The sequence below is a fragment of the Lactuca sativa genome, chromosome 9, assembly GCF_002870075.4.
Source record: "Lactuca sativa cultivar Salinas chromosome 9, Lsat_Salinas_v11, whole genome shotgun sequence".
Lineage (NCBI taxonomy): Eukaryota > Viridiplantae > Streptophyta > Magnoliopsida > Asterales > Asteraceae > Lactuca > Lactuca sativa.
This window is the reverse complement of record NC_056631.2, coordinates 94,668,415-94,683,806: the sequence shown is the minus strand read 5'-3', so window position 1 is coordinate 94,683,806 and position 15,392 is coordinate 94,668,415. Positions and strand designations below refer to the sequence as shown.

At 36.4% G+C, this 15,392-nt stretch overlaps 3 protein-coding genes and 1 non-coding gene across 4 annotated transcripts; 2 read left to right on the top strand and 2 right to left on the bottom strand.

The window, feature by feature from the left end:
• Positions 1–2,117: 2,117 nt before the first annotated feature.
• Positions 2,118–3,421, top strand: LOC111885167 (F-box protein At1g30790). The gene has a single exon (XM_023881447.3). The coding sequence runs from the start codon at positions 2,207–2,209 to the stop codon at positions 3,362–3,364; it is 1,158 nt and encodes a 385-aa protein (XP_023737215.1). The 5' UTR covers positions 2,118–2,206; the 3' UTR covers positions 3,365–3,421.
• Positions 3,267–7,984, bottom strand: LOC111885166 (methionine--tRNA ligase, chloroplastic/mitochondrial). Its single transcript, XM_023881446.3, has 11 exons — positions 7,556–7,984; positions 7,163–7,306; positions 6,922–7,071; positions 6,669–6,836; positions 6,477–6,601; positions 6,304–6,397; positions 5,619–5,717; positions 5,287–5,467; positions 4,388–4,503; positions 3,942–4,226; positions 3,267–3,794 (listed from the first exon to the last, which is right to left on the bottom strand). Exons 1-11 carry the CDS (start codon positions 7,895–7,897, stop codon positions 3,612–3,614), a joined length of 1,887 nt encoding a protein of 628 aa, XP_023737214.1. The 5' UTR covers positions 7,898–7,984; the 3' UTR covers positions 3,267–3,611.
• A 68-nt stretch (positions 7,985–8,052) lies between these two features.
• TRNAH-GUG (transfer RNA histidin (anticodon GUG)) lies at positions 8,053–8,124 on the top strand. The gene has a single exon. It is a non-coding gene; the product is annotated as a tRNA-His (tRNA).
• Positions 8,125–11,949: 3,825 nt separating this feature from the next.
• LOC111885209 (ubiquitin-conjugating enzyme E2 7) lies at positions 11,950–13,828 on the bottom strand. Its single transcript, XM_023881487.3, has 6 exons — positions 13,607–13,828; positions 13,404–13,506; positions 12,738–12,835; positions 12,458–12,558; positions 12,284–12,361; positions 11,950–12,191 (listed from the first exon to the last, which is right to left on the bottom strand). The coding sequence occupies exons 1-6, from the start codon at positions 13,653–13,655 to the stop codon at positions 12,114–12,116; spliced, it is 507 nt and encodes a 168-aa protein (XP_023737255.1). The 5' UTR covers positions 13,656–13,828; the 3' UTR covers positions 11,950–12,113.
• Positions 13,829–15,392: the final 1,564 nt, after the last annotated feature.

Sequence of the window (15,392 nt, the reverse complement as noted above, 5' to 3'; positions counted from 1 at the left end):
GATGGATCCGTTAGGCGTTATAAAGCCAGACTTGTTGTGAAAGGGTACTCATAAAAGTATGGTATGGATTATGAGGAGACTTTTGCTCATGTTGCAAAAATTACGAATGTTCGCACCTTGATTGCAGTTTCTTTCATTCGCCAATGGAAGATTTATCAGATGGATGTCAAGAATGTGTTCTTGAATGGTGATCTTCATGAGGAAGTATACATTTCTCCTCCCCCTGGTATTGCTCACCAACCAGGTGAAGTTTGTCGACTTCGGAAGGCACTGTATGGCCTCAAACAAGTCCCACGTTCTTGGCTTGAGAAATTTTCTACATTGATTACTTCGCTTGGTTTTAAGCCAAGTAACTGTGACTCGGCTCTATTTGTTCGATGTACGAGTGTAGGTCGGATTATTATTTCCTTATATGTCGATGATATGATTATTACAGGTGATGATCATGATGATATGGGGTCTTTAAAGTGTGATTTGGATCACCGTTTTTCTATGAAAGACTTGGGTTTGCTACGTTATTTATTGGGGATTGAAGTTGCTTAGTCTCCAAAGGGTTATCTTTTATCTCAAACGAAGTATATTTCAGACTTGTTTGAAAGCTCACGACTTACGAATAATCGGACAGTTGAGATGCCTATAGAGAGTAATGCAAAGTATTCTCCAACTGATGGTGTCCCCTTATCATATCTAAGCCTTTATCATACCATTGTAGGGAGTTTGGTTTACCTGACTGTCACTAGACCGGATGTTGCGCATGCAGTTCATGTGGTTAGCCAATTTGCCACTACCCCTTCTACTGTCTATTAGGGAGCCGGTCTTCATATTTTGAGATATCTTCGTGGTACTCAGTTTCGCACCCTTGTGTTTCCATCTACATCCTCTCTTGAGTTGCATGCCTATAGTGATGCTAATTAGGATAGTGATATTTATGATCGTAAGTCCACTACTAGGTATTATGTTTTTCTTGGAGATTCATTGATATCATGGAAGAGTAAGAAATAAGATGGTGTCTCTCGTTCTTCTACAAAATCTGAGTATCGAGCCATGACTATAGCCACTTGTAAGATTGTTTGGCTGAGATGGCTTCTTGCAGATATGGGTGCTCACATCTCTCAGCTTACTCATTTGTATTGTGACAACAAGAGTGCGATAATGTTTTCCAAGAATTCAGTGTTTCACGAGCGCACAAAACACATTGAGATTGATTGTCATTTCACACAGCATCATCTCTAGAAGGGCACTATCTCTCTTCCTTATGTTTTTTCCACCTTGCAGATTGTTGATATTCTTACGAAGCCTTGAGAGTTTGAAGCAGGCCCGTCCCAGAGGGTGGGCGATAGGGGCGACCGTCCAGGGCCCATCATTTAAAGGGTCCCAATTTTTTTATGGAAATTGTTATATTTAGAAGATAGTACAAATAATTTTCTTTTAATTATTGATTTATTATAAAAAAAAAAAAAAAAAAAAAAAAAAAAAAAAAAAACTTGATGACATTTGTGTTTTTTAAGGGCCCATTTTTTTCTCTCGCCCTAGGCCCGAAATTTGTTTGGAACGGCCCTGGTTTGAAGAGGTATGTTATCTTAATTAGATTTTGGATTGATTTTGTATTAGGTTTTATATTGACCCATTAACTAGGAAATCTTAATTAGTTAGTCTATATATTATATCTTTTCCTTTCATTGTATTTTGTACTTCTTATTTGATAATAATACGAAACCCTAGCTGTTCTATGTCTTGTTAGTTTACAGAGTATGCCTCGTAGCCTAAAAGAAAAGGAGACATATTTAATATAAAAAAGTCCTATGATAATGTCACGTATTAACTAAAGAAATAAATTGTTGTCTTTGTATATAAACAATTAATTATTTTAAAAGCTTTTACACCAAAAAAATATATTTAATAAAATTAAAATTCTTCTATTTATGAACACATAGACGGTTGTCAACAAATAAACAACTTGTAGATTATTGCACCGTCATTACAATCATGTGATAAGCATAAGGTCCATCTCATTGTCCATCCTAAAATTAAATTTCTATTTGATTAAATATTTAGCATATTACAACGATAAAAAATTAAAACTTAAGATATAACAATGCCAAGTCAAACACTCAAAGTTGACCAAATTGGCCCCAACTTGCTATTTATACCACACTCCAGTGACTCTCCTCCACCCATTCACTGAAACGTGAAGAGAGAGAGAAACATGGATGAAGAAAATTACACCCGACCCGAATACATTCCACATGAACTAGTATCTGAAATACTCACACGACTCGACGTCAAATCATTGACCCGATTCCGGTCCGTCTCTACCCGATGGAACTCCACCATTGTCCATCCATCTTTCTCAAAGTCCCACCTCTCCAACTCCTCCGCCGGCGCCGGAGCTCCTGTCACCCTCGTCCTCTCCTTCATCAACCGCTTTAACTCCGAACGCACCGTCTTCTCCGTCAAGATTCCTCCAAACCAAACCAAATCCCTACCAAACCCAACTCACATCCTTACAATCCCTGGATTCGCCCATTCCTTCGTCTCACAGTCTCTAAATGGCCTTATCTGCTTCAATCTGGGAGCTATGTGTGTTTGCAATCCTTCCACTCGTAAATTCCATAAGCTTCCATGGACGAAAGTGGAGATCTCTCCACTGTCTCCGGCGTCAACACATCACCGGAGAAACGCCTTCGGGTTTGACCCGGTATCCAATGCACACAAGGTGCTCGACACATGGATCACATGTCACGAAGACGAGATGATCATGGAGCACAAAATATTCACCGTCGGAGCAGGTTGCAACAAGTGGCGGAGAATCGCCGACGGCCCGCCGTATTTCCCTTTCAACGAGAGTGTCTGCATAAACGGTCAGATCTACTTCCGGGCTCTCACGAGTGTCACCGCTTCGGAAGAAGTTGTAATGGTCGCGTTTGACGTCAATCGTGAAGAATTCCGATTCATTCAGATTCCTGATGATGCGATTTCCAATTCAGAAGAAGCTGTTCTAATCGAACTCGATCGGCGTTTGGCTATAGTTCACCACCAAGATAACGTACTGTCGATGTGGGTACTGATAGACGAGGAAGATGCCAAATGGTTGAAGAAGCGCGTGGAGATTCCAGGGATGTGTAGCGAGATGAACGACCGTCGGAGATTCAAATTTGCCGGGACCACATTTTCCGGCGAGTTGATATTTGCAGAGAGAAGCTTAACGAAGCCGTTCTATGTGTTCTTGTATGATCTGAAGAAGAATGAAGCTAAAAAGATAGAGATTTGTGGGCTAACAGATTTTAAGTTCGATTATAGTAGCGCTCTCATGAATGTTATCAGTGTTAACGAACATGTAGAAACCATTAAGTGTTTAACCTAGGTTACAACTTTTACTGCATAACCTACAAGTCAATATAACATGATTACGTTGTATGTATCATCTAGACTATATGATATTTGAAAACTGCATTCTGTATTTGTACAGTACAACTCAACAATGCATGACATGACAGTCGAGAGAAAGCATAGTTTTGTCTAGGCTCCAACAGTAGTTCGGGTCCGAAGCAACTTTTCTTTTTTCTTGAAAACTTTCTTTCTCCAGGGGGCCCCACCTTGGGATAATCGGATTAGGCTCCAACAGTAGTTTGAGTCTGAGTCTGAGTCCGAGGCAACTTTTCTTTCTTCTTGGAAACTTTCTTCTCCGCGAGGGTCCCACCTTCGGATTCTGACGGGATTTCGATCCTCGCAAAAATGGGATTGGGTGGAGCCATGATTTGCCCACTCTTGAGCCCACCCCATTGCGTATCGTTCTGCATTTTAAATGGGTTATAGTCAATGACATTTACAGCCACAACTACCGATTTGTCTTTTCTGAGGAAAAGACATGAATACCCTAGTTTTACCATAAATAGAATTACAAAGAAAACACAATGATGGGAGAGGGAGAGGGAGAATACCCAGGTAGTGGCATTGAACTGTTCAGGGGTGTATCCAAGTTGCTGATAAATTCGGAGGCATAAATTTGGTGCAACAGGTGACAATGCAACTGCAATAATCCTCATTGCTTCTAATATAATCACAAGGTCCTTTGCGGCTGAATCAAAAGATGTGCCTCCTTTTTTAAAAAGAGACCATGGTGCGTGTTCATCAATGTAAAGATTCCCCGCATTTCCAATCTCTAGTACACTCTCACAAGCTGATGAAAGCAACAGACTTTCGTATTGAGTCTTTGCCTTTTCAACCTACAGATAATAACATACTAACATACTTGACTCTTTTCACCAATAATAGGCAATGCAGTCTGCCTTTTACTTAATAACAGAAGACATAAATATAGTACTTAAGTCACTAGAGTAAGAACTCATGGTGTAATAACTTGGAAAATTAAATTCTTGAATCTTACCAACTTCTCTACATTGTCTTTAAAGGCATTTCCTTGGGCTGCAACACTCGAATCAGCAACCAAAGTTGACTGGCAATTCTTTTTCAAAAGTCCAAGTGTACGATTAAGAAGATTTCCTATATATGATAGCATATAACTAATAGTCAAGCTCAATGACAATCTAGATGTTGTTTCTTTTTTACTTAATGAGTTATGAGTACATGACTAAATGCATGTAGATAGATAAGATTTTTTTCTTTTTTACTTAATAAAATCAAAATGACTTGTCGGGCTAAGTGAGAGGTTAGTCACTTTATGTATTAACACCCTACCTATTACAATATTACCCTTGTTTATTTATTTTTTTATTATTCAAATTTTCACAACCTCATGAAAAAGGCAATATCAACCTTGTTTTTTTTTTCAATGTTGACAGAATTTTAAGGAAAATGTTGGCATCTATTTACCTGTCCCCATGCCTTTATGGTGTATCAAAGGAGGGTGCGAAAAGACAAACCAGTTACCATCCTAAGCAATTAGTGGCCGTGGACCTGTTTTGGACTTCAGGGGCAAAAATGTCTTTTATGCTTATTATTATTATTATTATCGGTTTGAATTATTTAGACCATTACCTGCAGGTGGAGATGGGACAGGAGTAGTGGGGGGACAACCTCAATGAAGTCTATTTGTCATTATGCCCCAATTGGCCAATTGTATCTTTTCTGTTCGTTCTAGAAGGTTAGGCATTATTTTGGTGAAAACAAAACTTTTGGAGATTTTCCATACCTCTCCGATATATAGGATTTATTTGACATTACAAATACTCTACCTTCTTTGTTTATTTGAATCTGTGTTGTAATTGTAGTGGAGTGTGTTCTTTGATTTAGCAAGAGAGAGAGAGAGAGAGAGAGGGTGCATACCAATGGTATTGGCAAGATGCGCATTGACAATATTAATGAAACGTTCCTCAGAGTAATCCCCATCATTTCCAAATTCAACTTCCCTCAGAAAAAAATACCTGACTGCATCAGCTCCAAATTTGTGAACCAATTCATTCGGTTCAAGAGTATTTCCAAGTGACTTTCCCATCTTCATCCCATCCTAAAATTTTACACATATACTCTTCACTCCTCCTCTTAAACACTTAAACACTTAAAACCAATCCAAATCTTTCAAGTATGTTTGTGAATTGTGAATCATATCTTAAAATAAGTATATATTCTTTCTAAAATGAAAACATTGAGATAGATACCTTTGTCAGGAACCCATGCCCAAATACAGTCTTGGGAAGGCTCAACCCGGCTGACATCAGCATAGCTGGCCAATAAACTGCATGAAAACGCAATATATCCTGCACAAAACATAGCAAACATAATATAGTAAGTAATACATTGTTATTAGAGCAAATTACAGAAATGGTCCCTGTGGTTGTATGGTTGTTAGCCAGGCAGTTAGAAGAAATAATGTTAAAAGAAATTAAATAAGGGTATTTTAGTCGTTTTACATTGTTAAGAATATCACAAGGACTTTCTCCATAACAAATGACAAACTCAGGGACCGTATAGTTAGAAGAAAAAAAAAAGTTGGACTGAGAGTTTATTTTTCGGAATATCACAGGGACCATTTCTGTAAATTACTCTTGTTATTATGACTTATGAGTAAGGAATTGTAAGTACATTGACATTACGGGTTACATATTGCTATTATTTGTAAATAATGAAAATATGTTGCTATTATGGGTAAAGAGATGTAAGTAAATTGCTACTAAGGGTAAAAAAGCAAAGTACATTTATTGATACTTAGGTGAATCAAACAAGACACTACAAATAAAAAAGATAACAAAGACTTTGTTACAATTTACAGTTTTAAACCAATTCAAAATTTCCATTTAGTATATGAAGCAAATAAAAAATTGGAAACTAAGAACCCCATCATACCTTTCCAATCAAGTGCAAAGAAGCAGGCCAACCTGAGGATATTGCTCTTTGTAAACTAGGTTGCTCTTGATCCTCTGATAATGCTGATATATAACTGCATAATGGAGAAAAAAAAAACCTTTGATAATCATGCCTAATAATTGATAAAAAAAAAATAATAAAGGTAACTTTACCCTAACAATGCATCAAACCAGACATATATAGTTTGTTTTGGGTCATTAGGAACCCTAATACCCCAATCCACTGAAGCTCGGGAAATTGAGAAATCTCTAAGCCCACTTTTCATCCAATTTTGAACCTAAAAAAGTTTATGCATCAGAGTTCAAATGGAAATCCAAATTGTAACATTTTAAGTATTGTCTCACCTCATTTAAACGATACATTGGTTGTACAAAATCTGGATTGTGCTCTAAAATATCTTCCAATCTTTTCTGATACTTTGAAAGGGCAAAAAAGTAATTGTCCTCTTTCCTTGAGACACATGGCTTTAAGTGCATTGGACAGCAATTATTTTCCAGCAATTCTTTCTCATCCTGTAGATGTTACAAACCAATGATCTCAAAAAAAAAAAAAAAATTCCACCCTTTTCAAATTTTGTTGATATACCTAGTAATTTACCTTATACTCCTCACAATTGACACAGTATAGTCCTTCATAATCAGCTCTATAGATATCGCCATTTTCAAGAACCTTTGAATAGAATTCTTCCACAATAGCTTCATGTTTAGGATCAGTAGTGCGAATGAATTTGTCATAAGAGATATCTAACTGAAATTCAATGTAAGAAAGCAAATCTTAGTAAACATTGAAGAATATATTAGTAGCATATAAGATTTATCAGTAACACTGATTTACATACATCTTTCCAAAGCGCTCTATAGGATTGTGAAATTGCATCACAGTGGTCGTTTGGGGTTGAGCCACCTGCAGCGGCGGCAGTTGCTATTTTCTCTCCATGCTCATCTGTGCCCGTGATGAATATAACCTTCTTTCCTGTAAGCCTCTGAGATAAAGATTAGAAACAAATTTTAGAAATCAAAATCTCAGATTGACGCAACTAAGCCATTTCATAACCGTATTGCATTTTAGGGTTCTAAAAAGCTTTGGAATTGAGGTGGTAACTCTTGTAAGACAAAATCGAAGTGACCCAACTACAAATTTGATTGGATAAGTATATGATAACAAAACATGTTACATGAATTTACAAACAAATTACATAAGCAACCAAGCAGATGCGATAAAAATGGCGGACCTGAAAGCGTGCAATAGCATCGGCAGCGATGGTGGAGTAGGCACTGCCCATGTGAGGAGGAGCATTGACGTAATAAAGAGGAGTCGTCAGGATAAAGGGGTCTTCTTTTGCTAGCATGGGTGTTGAATTTGAATCTGTAGAATCTGAATTGCTACTGCAAGTGCAGTATAAAGCGGCTCCTGATCTTTTGGAAGAAGAGGAAGAAGGTGAGAACCATTTTGAACGGAAGCTGATTTGGGTTTTGGTGAGGGAATTCGAAAAAGACGATGATGAGGAGGAGAAGAAGAAGGCGGTGATGCTGTTTCTCTGAGATTGAAGGGAGTGTTGCACCCTTGCCGCCATATCCACTCTTCGCCTCGGTGTTTAAGCACTGAATGGTGTTTCTATGAAGCTTTGAGTTTGGGGGATAGGGCGGGGTTTAGTTTTGGGGATGGCATCGGCGTTTTCTGACCTGTAACTTACTATTAAAACTATTATATGGAACTTGCTTTCATAATGTGGCTGTAGTTTAGTGGTAAGAATTCCACGTTGTGGCCGTGGAGACCTGGGCTCGAATCCCAGCAGCCACACATTAATATTTATTTTTAGAACCTTTTTAAACTTCTCTTCGATCTCAAATTTAAGGGAACATCCTTCCCTTTCCTCTTAATCCTCTCTCTCTCTCTTACTTTTTCTTTCTTTTTTCTTTTGAGGAAATATTTTAAAAGAAAAAAAAAATTTTATGGGTGTGTGTTTTTCATAGTCACCCAATTTGTTTGCTCCGGTTAAGAAACGCGAAGAGTGTCCGACCTCGTGTTGTAGGCTCAGGAGAGCGATCCAGGTGTACTGTAGCCCTTACGAGATAATCTAGTCAGACTGAAGGCTCATGTGTGCATGCATTGTATGGTATTTTTGTGTGAGGTATTTTGAAAAACTCACTAAACTTTGGGTTATATATGTGGATTTAAATGTTTCAGGTATTTCAACAGATATGGGAAAGACAAATGTGTGATTCTACATATCGTCCGGTGGTTGTCAATGTTTTGAGAGATGCTCTGATTTTAGTATGGTTGTAAAATAATGTTTTTGGAGACTTGTGATTGATGAAATACAATTTTTTATCTCTTTTAAAAAGAAAAAAAAATTACTTTGGTTTTTGGGACGTTACAAGTACATTTCCACACCTAAACTTTAATAAAAATACTCGGAAAGTGGTGTATGTTCTGAGTACCCCCCCTTATTTGAATACACTAAAGATGAAATCTTGGAAGTGCCAAGGAGGATATCAAAGTGAGAGAACGATGAACATCAAGGAATCTCAATTTCACAGTCTCATTACATTGAGAAAGTACTTAAGAAGTTCAATTATTCAGATTGTTCTTCTATGAGTACTCCTTTTGATCCAAGTTTGAAACTTATGTCAGATACTGGTGAAGTAGTTTCACAACTTGAGTATTCAAATGTCATATGTCAGCTGCCACATCTTAAATGGTATGTCTACATTTGAATTAGTAACAGGTACACCAAACTCCACACCAATGCTAAAACAAAATATAAAAAATAGTAATGAGTAAAATATACATCACAAAAACAAAATTGTACACATTAACAGTTTTAAATACCACTTGTCGACGTACACATCAAACCTCTTTGTGTTTCAGTAAACTATCCAAATCAAACCTCCATATCTAGAGGGTGTTCGAGAAGCATGAAAGAGAAACCAATGAGGGAACGGTGGAAGTCAAGCATGAGCATCCAACTGACAGTCATATGTAAGTCGACTTCTTCAAATTACTTCTAATCCTACCAAAAAAATCAAATCAAGTTATAAATTTATACCCAATACATCAAAATTAAATTAAACAAAAGAAAATTGAGGGAAATAAATGATTCAAAGCAGAAGATCAAAGGTCTAACAAGGACTTGATGTCATAAGTTCTTCATATTACTTGAGACATGCGACAATAAATCAAATCAAATTAGCAGGAATAAGAACAGAAGACGAAGGGAAAAAATGAATATGAGGTGGATGCCTTTATACTCCTTTGAAAAAAAAACTTTCAGACACAATCAATAGTGGGAGCGTAAGAACGTGGGGAAAGAGTTGAACTCATGAAAGGTTGAATGAGCAGTGAGGTTGGAGGTTGTGGAACTGTCCGTTGAAGAAGAAACATGGGGAATGAGTTGAACTGGGGATACGGAAGATACCTGAATTCTCTCAACTATTGCTAATATGGGCCTATTTGATTTGCTAAGATAGTAAGGATTTTTAAGTTTGGTCTATCTAGAAGGCATCATTATTCAAATGTGAACCGTACTCTCTAAGTGATCCGGATAAAAGGTAACTCATACCGTATAAAAATATAAATACCTTAGTCTCACGACAAAATGCTAAGATACACATAACCTAAGGCTCTTGCTTTGATTCTTATTATTCTCTCCTACGAAATACTACTTTTACCATCAGAATGTCTTCTCGGGTCCCCACCCAAGATTATTTTAGGCAATATTGGTGTGACTATCAAAACAACGTTTCCTTCCTTAAACAGTCTCGTGAATCATGGTGTTCTATCATCACCAGAATGATCTGATATGTTAAATAATTTGAACATAACTTAAAATGTGAAAGAAATACATTTCACAAAACTCACAAAACTAAGCACAAATTGTTGTGAAATGGTTTTAGTGTGTAGAAAATAAGGATGAGCAAATAGACCAACTCAACCGAACCGGACAGATACTATACTATACGGGATGATTCTTGATTCCATCAAATGACTTAATATAGTTCTCAGTTCTATTGATTTCCTTTCCACCGGACTGAGGAGGTCAAAATGACTTAATGGGTTGGAAAATGACTTAATGGGGATGGAAAAGACATAATTAGGCTGGAAAAGACATAATGGGATCGGAAAGGACTTAATGGTGCATGGAAAACCACTTAATGGGCTAGAAAATGACTTTGGGACCATAAAATCGGCACCGGATCCGATTTAGTCACTAGCAAGCTGTTTCAAGTTCTTCATTTTAGCTTCGATCGGTTCCTATTCTTTTGGTTCAGGTCGGGCTGATTCTAGATACATACGCATGCCTAGCAGAACGTAGTTGGTAGTAAACATCAAGCAAAGACGTAAAGTCACTTTGCTAAGGCTATTAGGCTTACTCTTCTTTCACCCTTTCAACATTTCACACACATCAACGCCACACCACTTCCCTCGTCAACCTTTCACAATATTTAAGAGAGAGAGAGAGAGAGAGAGAGAGAGAGAGAGAGAGAGACTCACCGGGCTTCATAGCCAAGAGGCTGGATTTCGGAGGCCCACATAAAGGGATGTGGTGTACTGTAGACATGCTCCGCTCATGTGAAATGTTGGCACACGTAGGCCTTGTTGTTGGGGTATACCCGTCAGGTAGGGATGTCAACGGGGGCAAACATGGCGGGGATTGCATCCCCCGCCCCCACCTCCGAAATTTTTCTATTCCCCCGCCCCCGTTTCCCCACCCCCATTTGGGTTGATTTTTTTTGGGCGAACGAAGGTGTTATTTAGGCTAAAAGAAGTTATTTTTTGAGCTAAAAGAAACCATTTTGGATAAAAATAGTTATTTATAGCATAATTATATATATTTAAAATAAAAATATTATAACATCTTAAAAACGTTATACTATAAACTTAAAAAACATGATATTTTATTGAATTTTGGATGTTCAAAATCATTGCAATTATTGATTATATTTTTATAATTAATATATATTAACATAAATAAAATATTAACGGGGTCCCCATTGGGGGTTCGGGACGGTACTACCCACCCCCGCCCCCGCCCCCAAAACTAAACCGAGGGTTAACCTTGCCCCCGCCCCCATCCCCGATTTTTTAAACAAATATTCCCCATTCGGGATCGGGGCCCCACGGGTTCGGGGTCCCACGGGACTTTTTGACATCCCTACCGTCAGGTTTGAATTTTCGGGTATAAATTCGCATCACATAGTCTAAATGCTAGTATTTAGAGAATATTAGTTGATATGATACATCAAGAAACTGTTAAAACATAAAGTAATTTTGAAATAATTTCATAAACCATCACAAAACAAAAGATGTATAGATAAATTGTGGAAATTATCTTTTCCCGTTTCGCAAATTCAAAATCCCACTTTGCGAAATGGACGATCATTTATTTCTTTATAAATATTCAAATTCAAAAAAGCTAATAAAATAAATTGGCATTTGAAACATTTCTATTTTGTCATTTTGTAATTAACCCAGTAGTTATTTCTGTTACTACATTCTTAAAGCAATACTCACTCAACTCCAAATGCAAGATTCAAAAAAGAAAAGTGAATCCAATTTGCAACAAAAGAATGCTTTTGTCCCTAAATCACATTTGAGAACAACCACTCTAAACACAAGAGAGAGTAAAACAAAGCAACCATTTCATTTCAAAAGGAATCAAAAACCAGAATTTAACAAACACAAAATGTCAATAGCAATGGCGAAATTCTACAAGTGAGTAGTAGCAAGAAGCAGCAGCCAGTGTTGGTTTTACATCATCATCATCATCATCAACATCATCATCATCATCACATCAGCTCTTGGGATTTCCTTACACATCTCCCCACTTTCTTCCTGAAGTCATCTCTTCTATCTCTCCATTCTTTCTGTAATCACACCCCAAAAAAAAATTAAACACAAACATCTTAAACCAATGCTCTAGAAAAAACAAATAACACAAGGGCAATATGGTCATTACCGCAGCTTCAACATTTGCAGGAGATTCGTCATTGGGGCTTGAAAGCATTGAGATAATGCTCAACACTATGCTCTCCACCTGCAAATATCAAATTATTGATAAGAACTTTCATTATTCTTGTTGAAATTATTGATAATAACACAAGGGTATTTTTGGAAATTAGCTGTGTCATACCGTATGGACAGGTGTCCAGCGTTCACTTGCAAGCTCATATCCATTAGGATCATCACCAGGGGGGTGGAGAATTGAAATACAAACCTTTCCATCAGGGTAAACTGTAAACACCAAAAAATTATTATATTACTTGATATAGTTATGGATGTTTTCATCTTATTATAAATCTGAAGTTCTTGATAAAAATTAGATGATAAACGAGTGATTTTGGACAAAAAGTAAGAGGAAAGATTGGGTTTTTAAATTAAAAGTGTGTGAAAGATGGAAATTAATCACTAACCATTGGGATGCCAAACTTCTGATGTAAATCGCACAGTTGGAGGGCTATTTGGGTAATTTTGTGGAAAGGTCATTATAGCATTAAAGAAACCTCCATCACTGAAACAATGAACCCATAACCATTAGACAGAAACATTAAATTTCATCTATGGATTTAAAAATAGAACATACATAACATAATATGGTAAATTAAGTAGAAGAAGAAACCATAATTCAGAATTGATCAAGAAAACCATAGGAATTGGACTCAAGGTTACTCAAGAAAGTCCAAACAGAAGAAAGATGTCACCATAATCATTGTCCAACAAACTTAGGTTCCTCATCAAGTTAATTGAACATAAGATGTTGATTTTAAAACCAAAAAGGTCATAGAACATCTCATTATCATGTAGTCAGCAGTTCTACAATTGATCAAGAACATTGTGAACTGCTAACCCTAAAGAATGTAGTGTGATTGGTGATCTTGTGTTGTAATACAAATATAACTCTTTAAAACCCCCCAAGAAACCCAATTAAATCAATAAACAGAGCAAGAACATAGGAACAGGTAAGAACAAGAACAATCGACAGACTGTGTCAGCCTCAATTTCATATAATTAAGCTTCTAAACTGTATACATGTAAGATACAGATACAATATTTGAGCAAGAAGCAATAGAATAACTCACTATAACGTATCCGGAGGCCCGATAATGGTGACACTCCATTCAAATAGATTGCTTTCATCAACAAGACCGGCGGAGAATCCATCAACGGGGTTTTTACAGAGATCTGTAAAATAAGCCACGGATCATCATGGAAAGAAATAAAGAATCAGAGCAAGTTAAAGTAAATCGAAATTAGAACCCTAGAATCGAGAAAACGGTGAGACCTTTGAGTTGTTTCTGGAGTAGGAGACTTGCTTGAGATGGAGACGCCATGGATGGGAGAAAGGAAGGTTCTAGAGAGCGATTGTAGAGAGGGATTACTGGTTGTAACTCCTGTGATTGAGAGATAAACCGACACAGTTGTCTAGAAAGCGTTGAGATGTATATATAAAGGAAAGGAATAGAGAGAAGAACCAAAGTTGGCGTCTGATTCCAACCTCCTTTATCTCTTCTCTCTTCGGCCTGTAAATAAGGCAAATATCATTCTATTTTAATTTATTAAAGTTAATTAACAAAAATTATCTTTTTTTTTTTTTTTGGAATTTCAAAAATAACTATTTTCTTTGGAAATTCAAAAGTAGTTACAACGGTTTTGGAGTCGGAGTTAATGAATGGTTAGTGAGATTTTACGTAATGATATTGTGAATCTAACATTATACATTCCGCACCGATTAAATTACATATCACACACTTTAGAATTTTTGCACTACATATCGCTTCTTTCCATCATTTTCTTCTTTAAAACAAAATTCTAAATATTCTTTTGCAACATCGAAAAATAAGTTCATCAAATCTTATTTGTGAAGAAAGCTTTTGCCAACCTCTCTGATTACTTTCATAATTTTGAAAGAACCAACCCGAGAACTTTTACCGATGCCAAGAAGATGTGAGGGACCATTTTAAGTTCTATTTTGTGGCTCTTGAACGTGTGGTAAGATACTTTTGGAATATATCACTTGTTTGTTTTCAATTATAATTATATTAATATTGTTTTGATTGATGTTGCAAAAAAATATAGATTCAAACATTTATGAGTTGCATGCTTCGAGTGTTGTTCATAGGTAGACCTGGCAAACGTGTCGGGTTCGTGTCGTGTCAAGACATTAAACGGGTCGAGAGTGTTTGACCTTAACCCGACCCGTTTAATTATCGTGTCGTGTCGTGTCAACCCGTTTATTTTTGTGTCGGGTGTCGGGTTAAGTTTTAAACCTTATAAATATGTTGTGTCATGCCGGATTTAAACATTTTAAAGGTTGAAAAGTACGAGTCATGGAGGAAAGAAAATGAAAAAGTGAAATGTTGGAGTTGGGAGGTGGAACAGAAAAAAATTATACTTCTTCTGTCCCATATTTATTGTTCACTTTTTATTTTTGAAGTTTTTATTTTTCTACTTTGACCTTAAATATTTTTATTTGTGTTATAAATTACTTGATAAAACTTAAAACATAGAAAAGACATTTAATACACAATCCATTCATATCTTTTGCATTAAGTGTTATATATCAAAAACAAAAATAAAGACTTCAAAAGTCAAAATTGGTCAATAAATATGGGACGGAGGTAGTAGTAAGTTTAGAAAGCAAAATGGAAAAAGTTAGACTTAAGAAGCAAATGAGATAGGTAGTTAGGAGGAGTAAAATTAAGTCACTTTGAAAATTTTAATTTTATTTTTAGTTTTTGAATTTGGGTCACTACAAATGTATAATATTGAAAATATTTATAAATAAATAAATAAATAAATAAATAAATAAATAAATATATATATATATATATATATATATATATATATATAATTAAACGGGTCATCTTCAAGTTGAAAGTCTTCACCCTAACCCTACCCGTTTAATTATCGTGTCGTGTCGTGTCAACCCGTGTACATAAACGGGTCGAAATCTCTGACCCTAACCCGCTAACTTCGTGCCAGGTTCGCGTCGGGTTGTCGTGTCGTGCCATATTTTGCCAGGTCTATTCATAGGTAGTGTCCCTATGAAAGAAAACTACTTAAACTCA

Bases quoted from the DNA above. Each gene is read 5' to 3' on its own strand.
- LOC111885167 (XM_023881447.3), top strand. From the start codon at position 2,207: ATGGATGAAGAAAATTACACCCGACCCGAATACATTCCACATGAACTA.
- LOC111885166 (XM_023881446.3), bottom strand. From the start codon at position 7,897: ATGGCGGCAAGGGTGCAACACTCCCTTCAATCTCAGAGAAACAGCATC. The intron at 6,602-6,668 runs GTGAGACAATAC...AAACTTTTTTAG, and splicing joins CAATGTATCGTTTAAATGAG to GTTCAAAATTGGATGAAAAG. The intron at 3,795-3,941 runs GTATTCTCCCTC...TTTAAAATGCAG, and splicing joins AGTTCAATGCCACTACCTGG to AACGATACGCAATGGGGTGG.
- LOC111885209 (XM_023881487.3), bottom strand. From the start codon at position 13,655: ATGGCGTCTCCATCTCAAGCAAGTCTCCTACTCCAGAAACAACTCAAA. The intron at 13,507-13,606 runs GTCTCACCGTTT...CTTATTTTACAG, and splicing joins ACTCCAGAAACAACTCAAAG to ATCTCTGTAAAAACCCCGTT. The intron at 12,559-12,737 runs GTTAGTGATTAA...TGGTGTTTACAG, and splicing joins AGAAGTTTGGCATCCCAATG to TTTACCCTGATGGAAAGGTT.